The sequence below is a fragment of the Daucus carota genome, chromosome 3, assembly GCF_001625215.2.
Source record: "Daucus carota subsp. sativus chromosome 3, DH1 v3.0, whole genome shotgun sequence".
Lineage (NCBI taxonomy): Eukaryota > Viridiplantae > Streptophyta > Magnoliopsida > Apiales > Apiaceae > Daucus > Daucus carota.
This window is the reverse complement of record NC_030383.2, coordinates 315,186-326,828: the sequence shown is the minus strand read 5'-3', so window position 1 is coordinate 326,828 and position 11,643 is coordinate 315,186. Positions and strand designations below refer to the sequence as shown.

The 11,643-nt window shown below is 38.2% G+C and overlaps 2 protein-coding genes across 2 annotated transcripts; both read right to left on the bottom strand.

The window, feature by feature from the left end:
• Positions 1-126: 126 nt before the first annotated feature.
• On the bottom strand, positions 127-11,091 carry LOC108211607 (uncharacterized). Its single transcript, XM_064090902.1, has 14 exons — positions 9,701-11,091; positions 9,350-9,612; positions 8,775-8,991; positions 8,444-8,681; positions 8,217-8,367; positions 7,804-8,132; positions 4,486-4,492; positions 2,327-3,662; positions 2,049-2,195; positions 1,806-1,939; positions 1,232-1,448; positions 869-1,106; positions 639-789; positions 127-548 (listed from the first exon to the last, which is right to left on the bottom strand). Exons 1-14 carry the CDS (start codon positions 10,956-10,958, stop codon positions 222-224), a joined length of 5,013 nt encoding a protein of 1,670 aa, XP_063946972.1. The 5' UTR covers positions 10,959-11,091; the 3' UTR covers positions 127-221.
• LOC108213593 (senescence-specific cysteine protease SAG39-like) lies at positions 5,560-6,896 on the bottom strand. The gene is made up of 2 exons (XM_017385402.2): positions 6,402-6,896; positions 5,560-6,317 (listed from the first exon to the last, which is right to left on the bottom strand). The coding sequence occupies exons 1-2, from the start codon at positions 6,838-6,840 to the stop codon at positions 5,725-5,727; spliced, it is 1,032 nt and encodes a 343-aa protein (XP_017240891.1). The 5' UTR covers positions 6,841-6,896; the 3' UTR covers positions 5,560-5,724.
• Positions 11,092-11,643: the final 552 nt, after the last annotated feature.

Genomic DNA, 11,643 nt, shown 5'->3' with positions numbered 1-11,643 from the left:
AGTAAAAGAAGTGGAGATAGATTAAAGTTCATGTACTCTACAATGAAACTAGTTCTATGGGATGTGGTTCGAAACAGCATGGAATGTTGGGATGATCTGAGTTTTAAGGCGTGTTCAAAAACAGTCAGTCACAAATTGTAGCGTTTAATTAAGATTTAAAATTCCCAGTCTTGTGTGATTACATGAAAACAAAAATCTAAGGCAATACACAATTTAGAACACTATCGAGGTTCAACGCCTGTAACAGTTTGGTTTGATGAAGACGAGTCAAGCAAGTTATAGAAAGCATCTGCTTCATTGCCTGACAAATTATACTCTTCATCAAGTTTTCTTTCGGTGAAGAATCCAGGTTGTTTCGGATGAGGCAGCGAAATGTTACTAGTCAACATCATGAGTACAGCCGACATGTTCGGTCTGTCTTCTGGATATTGTTGGACGCATAGTAATCCAATCAGAATAACTCGAAACACTTCAGATTGGTCAACTGACTCCCAGATCGATTCATCAATTAGTTCCGAAAGCTTGTCTTCTTTATAGCTCATCCATGCCTACACAAGTAGATTTTCCATCGTCTTATAAACATTTAAACCAGTAATGTAAAGACATTGCCAGGATATGAGGGTCAGATTTGTACTTACATGGCCCATAAGATTCAGGTTGTGGCCTGGATGATTGAAGAATCTGCTTTTCTTCCCACTCACAATCTCTATCATAAGCACACCAAAGCTATAAACATCCGATTTAACTGAAAAGGCTCCTTCAATTGCATACTCAGGGGACATGTAGCCGCTGCAAGTTGCATAATAAATTAGCAACTTTCAAAATATTAAAATTGAAATGGAAAGCTCACTGTGGTAATAACTCTTACTATGTTCCGACCACCCTCGCAGTGTTTGCTTCTGTTTCAGTATCTCCGAAACTTCTAGCCATGCCAAAATCTGAGATTTTTGGATTCATATTATAATCAAGAAGGATGTTGCTAGCTTTGAGATCTCGATGAATGACCCTTAATCTGGAGTCTTCATGAAGATAAAGCAGCCCCTTAGCAATCCCGTTTATTATGTTGTAACGCTTAGGCCAATCTAGTAATGCTCTCTGTTTTGAATCTGCCAAATTGGACAAGCTCATTCATATTAGTTATGTTTATATTATTCTTATAGAAATATTTTAAAAGTAAAGCAAAATAGGCACTCCAAATATTGATTCAAATGAATGATGGAAATAAGTGTACCTCCAAATATAAAGAAATTTAAGCTTTTGTTGGGCATGTATTCATAGACTAACATCCTTTCTCCTTCCTCAGTGCTGGACCAACCGAGAAGCCTGACCAGATTGCGGTGCTGAAGCTTTGCAATGCATGATACTTCATTTTTGAACTCTTCCACTCCTTGTGTGGAGCGCGTTGAAGGCTTCTTTACAGCTATTTCCTTCCCGTCTTCCAGAATTCCCTACAGTTTGTAATTATTAGGACAAAAACTCTTCAAAAATGTTACATTGGTTTCATATTTTCCTTCTGTTCTCATGAATTAATAAATTGCAACTGTGTTGAAGTGTGGTACTGATATAAATGAATCATATGCAGTGAGCGCCATTAGTGCAATGCAGCGAGTATTAATTCACAGTCGGATATGTTTTTGGATAAGATCATAAGCTTTGAATATCAGACAGTTACAACCTGATCATAAGAATACATTTTTTACAAGCGATACATATTTTTCTCAAATCCTAAACATTCTCTGATATGCTGCAGAAGTACGATCTTAAGAAAATCTAGTAGTAGTTGGAAGGTGGAACAGTATGATTACCTTAAAGACAGGTCCAAAGCCACCTTCACCAAGTTTATTATTGTTAGAGAAGTTGTTTGTGGCATTCGCGATAGTCCTGAAGTCAAATGATGGTAAATCTTCTTCCCCATTATCATTCTCATCCTCTTTCGGTTCTATAAAGTAATGAGACATAGATAAGTATTTCTTATTAGCACATTTGTACCAAATTCACATGAGTATTTATGTAGTTCAGAGATCATTAAGTCAGGAATTTACCGATACCTTCTCTATTTTTCTTCTTGTACTTGCGTATATACCACAGATAGAAGCCAAGTACCACGCTCAGAATTGATATAATGGGTAAAACTGCAATCAGCACAATTCGCCTTGCTCCGGAGCTGCTACTTGCTGTGGAACTACTACCTGAACCTGAATAGCCAGAATCAACATTAGCTTCTTGCAGGTCTATCTACTCGGAATTCCTTAATTTCAAAAATTTTAGAATGGAAATAGGATAGTATGAGGCACTAGTTTATAGTTCAAAACAAAATGTATATTACCTGAATCCGAGGCAACATCTCTTACATAAAAAACATGCCCACTCTGTTGTTGATCTCTGATATCAAGAAGACCCCCGAACCAAAGCAAGCATCCACTCCCTTTTCCAGTGATGTTTGTGTTTGCATATGCTGTACAAGAGCAGTTCTGCAGGCACTTCTTCTTGCAATCCTCAAGGTTCATGCTCAAATTATACGTTGATCTATGTGTGTCCGGCAATTTCTTGTTTGAATGCGGTACAAAAGCATTTCTATCACTACAAATCAATTCAGTAGATCGAACACAACCCTCTGAAAAGTTTAAGCCACGCCAGGCATCCAGGTTTTTGGGCTGAAATCCATCTAAACACCTGCAGAGAGTGTTAAGGTTACAAGTAGCATATTCCCCACAGATTGCATAACCATCACAGTAATCTGCCTGGACAAACGTAGCTGGCTCCCACTTGTTACTTCTTTCAGTCCATGTATAACGTATTATTCGCCCATCAGGCACTATGACTAGCCTTATGAGTAACGCATTACTGTACAGTTCATACTTATAGAATATTTCATCCTCCTTAAAGTGAAACTCATCCACAAATATATTATTTGGACCTGCAGTAGGAATACCACTCCATGATATACCATTCCAGGGACCAACCCGGAGAAATATATCCGAGCCATTGTATAGGACTAGTTGTGGGTAACCACTGATATCAAGTCTAACATGGAAACTCCCAGGAGTAGGATCATCATCGCTTTTCCAAGAATTGAAGGACCAAGCTAGGCCGGGTACTGAGTTCTTCCCTATCTTGCTTCCGATCTTCATGCTTGGCAGGAATGCATTGTCAGGAAAATCAAAACTTTGCCAAAGAATAGTACCTGCAGGATCATTCCCTGATCTGACAACAAGATTTCCATTGTCTAATAACTGTGCCACCGGAGTCTTTGAGGATTTTGTGGAGTTTGATGACCAAATAACGGTGTTTGTGCCATTAAAAAGTTGGAGAGTCCCCTCGCTAGTTAGCGTGAGTGAGCCTGTTGCATTAGCAAGGGGTGCATCTCGATTGGCAATCCATGCAATGACCTGACCTGCCTTCTTGTACCTTATGCTCAGGTACTGAATATTGTTTAAGCCTTCGCGACTAAAAAAACCAAGTTCATACACACCACCGGCTGAGACAATCGTTTCTCCGCTTTTGATGGTCTGATTTGCAGAAAGGATATCTCCTGCACCATAGCTTACTACGAAAAATGAGCAGAAGAAGATAAAAGTAAAGCATATAGTAATCCTACTCATGTTTATAAGCCCTCTCAGATTTACTGGTTTCATGCTCACCCCTGTCGAATATACTTGTAGCTACAATGCAGAATTGCAGACTTAACGCGGCCTCTCATATACCCAAAGTAAGACATTCTTCTCTAACACCTACTCCCTCCCTCTTAGCCGATAGCTTACATTTGGGACAAAAGACTCAACACGTATTTTAAAGCTCGTCCATTTAATTTTTTTTTCTTCTTCTGTTTAAATTTTTATTCCGAATTATAAAATCTAGAAGTATAAACTACACAAAAGTATCAAATAATACAAAAAGAACTGTATACAAATGAGGGGGACACGTCGATTATTAATATCCTATCTTGCACATGTTGAGGTAAGGCTGCAGTAAGGCCTCGAATTTCCATTAATTAATAAATCAAATTTCCAAGTGGTGATCGAATCTGTCAGTTGTTAATAAAATTTTCAACTATGAAGAATAAATAAAGATGAGAAAATTAGGATCTTCCCTAATGCTTCACTGGCGGTACGTGGTCCAATTCATAAGTATAAGCTTGATAGTTGAATATACAATGTCTGCCCTCATCCAGAGACCGAGCGCTGTAGACTACGACAACGCACTTGATCGAAAATAGACTTTTTCAACCGTTGACATCCATGCTTCATTATTTACATACAGGAAGGTCGGGGATTTTATATTATCGCAAATAAATTAATAAGTAAACTACAGTTGAATAGATGCAGGGATGTGTATTCAAGCAACTTATTGATTAGGGCAGAAGGTAAGATGACTTTGACTTTGTAGATTACAGCCTCTCCGGTGGCTATAGCATCTCCCATCGCCAAACATTATACATGATTTTTTTAAATTGCAACACTCCAGCCATCCCCAACCTTGGCTAACATTATAGCTGCCCAATTATAGCCGATGATTATCTCATAGAGTATTATGAGTTTAGCCAATAATTTAAGCCAATTCCGTAGATAATGGTCAACATATTATGTGGGCGATGGATGTTCTGATGTGGTCTCGATATTTAAAGTCGTTTGATTCAACCCTTAAAATTACACCATTGTACTTTTTAGTCTTTTTTTCAAATAACTGTATATAGCGGAGGATAAACTTGACCATTCATATTCAGGTAAAGTTTGGGCCTACTTTTTAACCCTTAATGTATAAATTTCGTTCATTTTAACCCCTAAAAAATACTTTCTTTTAACTCTCCATGTTTAATGCTAATTGTCATTATTGTTAGCAAACCCTGTAGAAGACGCTTAGCGTGGCATAAGATCACATATTGACTGTAATTCGTACAAAAATAACCCGAAAATACATATGATTTGATTAGACTCGATAGTTTTTCCACAAGGTACTGCTCCTATCTGATATATAAATTATCTGGCAAACCAGAAAAGCTCACAAAAAAACCACCAAAGTCAGAGTACGTTGTAGCCGAACAATATTGCAGGACTAAATGCTTGCTCCTCCATTTATATGCATTGCCCACAGCCTATAGCACAGTTCATTCCGTTTTTTCAAAGAGAAAGCTTAAATAGCCTGTTGTGAAAAATCTAAAGGGTTCCTGATAATCCCCAATTTATTTCCTGCACTATTGTAATGGGTTCCCCTTGTACCTTCCACTATTATGCTTGCTCCTCCATTTAAGTGCATTTGCTCTAATAGGTCTGTTCTGAGTTTAAGGATGTTGTTGATGATAGTCGTATACATATATTCAGCTGGTATAATGAGTTGGAAAAGGTTTTTTTTTTATCTCGGGACAGGTCTATGAAGCATTGATACGTTTAAGTCTATTATTTCCTGCAATTTTCCATCTTCATGCATCTTAATTGATCAAGTTACAAGCACAGCGGAGGCAACAAGATTTGATTAAGTTTTATGAAAAGCTCAAATGTAACTGGATTCTTAAGAAACTAACTTGACCCATCAGGCAATAATAGAAAAGTATGAAACTAGTACTGACAAGAAAAAAGGATGGTTACCTTCAACTTCAGTATAAGCATAGTACAGATATCATATAACCAAGTTCTTTACAATATACAAGTTCTTGCTCAGTGCGAGATGTTTTTAGTCCATACACAGTACATATATACATAATCAGTTGTTCTTTCATGTCTCAAACTTTTAAGCAGTTGGATATGAAGCCTCCATTGCTATGCCACATAGGCCTTCTTTGGCCTTAATGCCTCTTTGCATCCTTATGTAACCTTCTTCACCCCAGCTTGTGCCCCATGAGTTCTTCACGAGCCAATACTTGGTTCCATCAGCAGCTGTGCCATAGCCTACAGCAGTCACTCCATGATCTAACTCAGTTCCACACTGACCTGTAAAGACACCACTAGAGTAGAACTGGAAGTCGGAACCACTAGCATCAATGGCAACAGAGATTGGTTGATTAGCAACAGCTTTTAGCAGCGCACTCTCACTATTTGCAGGCACATCCTCGTGCCCAGTTATCTTGGCTGCATGGTTTGCTTCTTTGTTGGCGTTGCAAGTTCCATCAGTCCCACTGTAAGGGTAGTTTGTTTCAGTTGAGAGGCCGTGATTTTGTTGGATGAACTCAAATGCATTGTCCATCAGACCTCCCGCACAGCCTTGATCTTCACCACTAGTATCACAGTCAACGAGTTCTTGCTCAGATAAAGAGATCAACTTGCCAGTTTTAAGCTGAGTAATTCCTTCCATAGCTGCCACTGCCGAAAATGCCCAGCAGCACCCTGTATATGATGATAATTACTAATTTTAGAAGACATAGCATTTCATTATTGTATAAGTTCTATTCTTCTTTGCATAAAACATACCACATTGGCCTTGGTCCTTGATCGGTGTAACTGCCCCTTTCTTTCTCCAGTCCATGGTAGATGGTACTGCACTAAAATTTGCATATCTAAACAAACTTGTATCCGTGGCGCAAACATGGCCTTTGTATCTGTTCCTCATGGTCGTGAATTCTTCATTTGTAAGGTCTGCAAATTCATTGACCCCCAGCTTGTATGGCTTGGTATTTGCCTTGTTAAATGACTCTATATATTCCAGGTTCTTACTGAAAATGTTAGAACGCATTGTCTTCTCGTCAGCATCTTTGTACACACGGCCATAGCGTGACATCCATTGCTCATGAGTCATAATCGTTGACACCTCGACCTCAGCCAAAGAACGAGCTGCAGCTAGAGATGCCAAGGCTCCGACTATGAAGATCATAAGCATAACTATGAATTGGTGCTTGCTTAGAAAAACCATTTTTTGTTTATGAGAAAGGTAAATCTTTTGGTTTTCTAGGAGCTTATGCAGTTACTCAGCACATCACTTCATTATATAGGCAAGGAAAATTTAAGATAATATCTCTGTCAAGCTAGTTATTTCAACTTTCTTTCAAGAACATTAGTATAATTTATCTGCGTGACACTTAAAATGGGTTACTGATTAAAAAATTGGAAGTTTTGACAAACTACGTTGTGTTTCTGTGTTCTTACACATACTTTCTGACAACGTGCCGGTTCATTTTAATCATAACATTAACATCTGATCCAGAGTCCATTTGTAACCGATAAACAGAAGAGATTGTACTTCCTGCCAGCTTCGACACTGATATCTGATAACGTTTCTGCTCTGTTGTCAATAATATTCGAGCCGAGAAGAAGTTCTTCTCGCTCCGCTACTTCTTTTTGCCTCTGCCAGGCCAGCAAATTTACAAATCCTGAAGTGGTCGAAGTAAGTGGTTTCTAAAATTTTCTGTTCTTGTCCCTTGAGGAGACTGTACTTCCTGCATGGAGCCTCTGAAATACAATTTCGGGTTTAAGAAGCGGAGAGGAAAAATGAAAGTTGTGCAGGGAGCTCATATGAAAAGAATATAGCCTTGATCGCTGATTTTCATACTATAATCTATACATTTATTAACATGCGAAACCCACTTTCAGTAAATATCAATTAGTATTAGTATGAATTGATTAAAAGTTCTATTTCAGCAAAATATTCAAATAAAGCCAGTGCTTTGCAAGGGTTATCCGCGAGTGTACTTAAAAAAACTGGTGGGGTGGAATTCAGATATATATGGTTTTATTACATATGATAGCCAGTTGATTTGAGTTTCCAAAATGATATTCACAAACAATATATGACAAACATTTGTGCACTAGTGCCCAAGACTTCTGAAAATTCTTGGTTACATCATAGCAATACAAGGCAATAAGAGATTGAGGATGCTATCTGGGTGAAACAATTGTAATAGTCTGGTTTGATGAAGACGAATCAATGATGCTATTCACAGAATCTGCTTCATACTTTCTTGATGAATTATAAGCTTTATCAAATTTTCTTTCGATGAAAAAACCAGGTTGTTTTGGATGAGGAAGCGACACTTTACTTGTTAACATCATGAGTACTGATGACATGTTTGGTCTGTCTTCTGGATATTGTTGAACACATAATAGCCCTATCTGAAATACTCGAAAAACTTCAGATCGGTCACTTGTCTTTGGGATTGACACGTCAATTAGTTCCGAAAGCCTATCTTCGTTATAACTCGTCCATGCCTAAACAAGTAGAAGCATTTTGTTGAGCTTTTAAACTAGTAATGTACAGATATATCCAGATATAAGTGTCAGGTTTGTACTTACATGGCCAATAAGATTAAGGTTGTGTCCCGGATGATTAAAGAATCTGCTTTTCTTCCCACTCAGAATTTCTATTACCAGTACACCGAAACTATAAACATCCGATTTTACAGAAAATGCACCTTCAATGGCATACTCCGGGGCCATGTAACCGCTGCAAGTTGAATACAATTATGAGTAACTTTTGAGGAAACGGAAATAGTAACCTGCATTGCTGTAAAAACACTTACTATGTTCCAACCACTCTTGCCGTATTTGCTTCAGTCTCAGTATCTCCAAAACTTCTCGCCATGCCAAAATCTGAGATTTTTGGGTCCATATTATAATCAAGAAGGATGTTGCTGGCTTTGAGATCTCTATGGATGACCCTTAATCTGGAGTCTTCATGAAGATAAAGCAGCCCCTTAGCGATCCCGTTTATTATCTTGTAACGCTTAGGCCAGTCTAGTGATGCTCTCTGTTTCATATCTGCCAAATTCGACCAGTTCATGAGTTATATGTTCAGATTATCCCTGAAAGTACAAGTAGACTAATATAGGTAGTCCATGGAGATAATTGTACCTCCAAATATGAAGTAGTCTAAGCTTTTATTGGGCATATATTCATATACCAACAACCTTTCTCCTTCCTCAGTGGTGGACCAACCAAGAAGCCTAACCAGGTTCCGGTGTTGAAGCTTTGCAATGCAGGACACTTCATTTCCGAATTCTTCTATTCCTTGTGTCGAACATGTTGAACGCCTCTTTACAGCTACTTCCTGCCCGTCTTCCAGAATAGCCTACAGCTTGTTAATGTCAGGACGACAATCTCTAAGAAAGATACTTACTAGTTATTACAATATTTTTCTTGTGCTTCTACTACATTTGTAAATTGTAACTTGTTGAAGATAACTTTTAGAAGGAAACAGAAAAAGACCTAACAAATTTAGAATTATACAGAGTAAGCATTATTCATATTTTATTGTCAATATGTTGGGATAAATCCGGATAACTTACGGAGTTAAACCTTTAAACCTGATCATATATATCAGCAAACCTTCTAAACAGTTGAACCATATTCAAATGGAGAACTCTATCAATTTACAGAAGTTTGATCATAAGCGAAACCAGTATTAATTGTTGGAACAATATGATTACCTTGTAGACAGGTCCAAAGCCACCTTGCCCAAGCTTATTACCGTCAGAAAAGTTGTTTGTGGCATTAGCAATAGTTCTGAAGTCGAACAATGGTAAGTCATCCCTCCCCTTATCAATCTCCTTCTCGATCATTTCTCCACTTTTCTTCCTGTTCTTGCATACACGCCTCAGATAGAAGACAAGTATTACTGTTAAAAATGATACAATGGGTACAAGTACAAACAGTGCAATTTGCCTTCCTCTAGTAGAGCTGTTACTTGAACCTGCATAGCCAACAATGAAATTAACTTGGTATAGTCTATCTAATTGTAATCGTATAAGGCTAAGTTACCAGTCAAATTTGTATTTTACCTGAGTCTGAGGCAGCTACCCTAACATAAAAACCAAGCCCACTCTGTTCTTGATCTCTGATATCAATTAGGGCACCGAACCAAAACAAGCATCCACCTCCTTTTTCAGTGTTGTTTGCATATGCATAGGCTGTACAAGAGCAATTTTCGAGGCACTTCTTTTTACAATCCCCAAGGTTCATGCTCAAGTCATACGACGAGTTCCTTGTATCTGGCCATTTCATGTTTGGCCGCGGTACAAATTCATCCCTAACACTGCAATTCAATTTTGACGCTAGGATGCAACCCTCTGAAAAATTTAAACTTTTCCAGGCATCTGCATTTTTGGGCTGAAATCCTTCGGAACACCTACAAAGAGTGTTGACGTTACAGATACCATTTGCCCCACAGCGTGCATAATCATCACAGTAATCCGGCTGGAGAAATATAGTTGCCTTCCATACATTACTTTCGCGAGTCCACGTGTAACGGATTACTCTCCCATCAGGTTCTATAGTTGTCCTTATAAGCACTGAATTATCCACAATCTCATACTTATAATATATCTCGTCCCCTGTAATAGCAAACTCATCCCGAAATATATTATTTGGACCGGAACTAGGAATACCACTGAATCTATCACCATTCCAGGGACCAATCCGGATGAGAGTAGACGAGCCATTGAATAGGATTAGCTGCGGGTAACCAGTGATATCAAGCTTAACCTGGAAATTTCCTAGAGAAGGATCATCAGTGCTTTTCCAAGAATTGAAGGACCAAACTATGCCATCTTCCAAGTTTTTTCCGATCTTCATGCCTGGTACTAAAGTATTGTCAGGGAAATCGAAACTTTTCCACAGATAATGTCCTGGATCAGGATCATCAGCTGCTCTGATGACAAGATTCCCTGTGTTCAATAACTGTGCCACAGGATTCTTCAAAGCTTTGGTCGAGTTTGTTGACCAAATTTTGGTATCTCTCCCATCAAAAATTTCAAGACTGCCTTGGCTACTTAGCGTTAGCCTGCCTAAAGCATCCGTAAGAGGTGCATCTCGATTGGCAAGCCAAGCGGTGATCTGACTCGCCTTTTTGTATCGTATGCTTAAGTAGAGATTCTTGGAGCTTCCAGGACTGAAGAAACCAAGTTCAAAGACACCGTCAGCTGACACAATAGTGTCGTTGATAGCAAAGGCTTGATTTGCAGGAAGGGTGTCTCCTGCACCGGAGATCACGACAAACAAGGAGCAGAAGAAGAAGATTTTAACAAGGCATTTTGCCATGTTGGTCAGGTTAATGAGCTCTGTCAAGTTGAATGCTCTTACCAAGTTTAAAAGAATGAAAAATACTTTTCACCTAATCAATTTATTTGAACTTTCCTCAAAAAGTCAAGACATTCTTTTTGAGTACTAGTATACCTGTATAGGCTGCTATTATCTGGCATGAATTATTAGATTTTAAGAATTATTAGATCTTAGTAATTAGTTAGTCAATTATGACAAGAAGTGAAGGCAAAATGTATATGAGCTTCTCGGTGCTTCACTATCACTGCCCAGTGGATTGGTTGTTAATATTAAGTGAGCCTAGCAAGTTGACTGGACTTTGTCCAGGGACACTGCAACGACCGAGTACTCTTAAAAGAGTTAAAGTTATATTTGTTCCACAGAATTTTAAGCTGGATCCTAGACTTTTCTAATTAATACGTTTATTTAGCAAAATCGATTTCGACTTCAAATTTTTAATAGTGCAGAGGAAATCTGATTCTACAAGGACAACACTTACATTCAGGATCCAGTAAAAAAATGTATGCAGAAGCTCAAGTAATAAGGATTTATATCTTATCGTCCCGAATTTTAGATTCAACTCTCGTAAGAAAATATATTCATTTATAGGTAAGGCATATAAGATTATTAATTAAAAAAAAAAGACAAAGTAAGAGTGATACACGTAATGAAATACAGTAATGAA

Excerpts from the sequence above, each read along its gene's own strand:
- LOC108213593 (XM_017385402.2), bottom strand. The coding sequence starts at position 6,840 with ATGGTTTTTCTAAGCAAGCACCAATTCATAGTTATGCTTATGATCTTC. Across the intron at positions 6,318-6,401 it reads CAAGGACCAAGGCCAATGTG|GGTGCTGCTGGGCATTTTCG; the intron begins GTATGTTTTATG and ends CATCATATACAG.
- LOC108211607 (XM_064090902.1), bottom strand. The coding sequence starts at position 10,958 with ATGGCAAAATGCCTTGTTAAAATCTTCTTCTTCTGCTCCTTGTTTGTC. Across the intron at positions 8,368-8,443 it reads GCAAGAGTGGTTGGAACATA|CGGTTACATGGCCCCGGAGT; the intron begins GTAAGTGTTTTT and ends TTCAACTTGCAG. Across the intron at positions 8,133-8,216 it reads ACCTTAATCTTATTGGCCAT|GCATGGACGAGTTATAACGA; the intron begins GTAAGTACAAAC and ends CTACTTGTTTAG.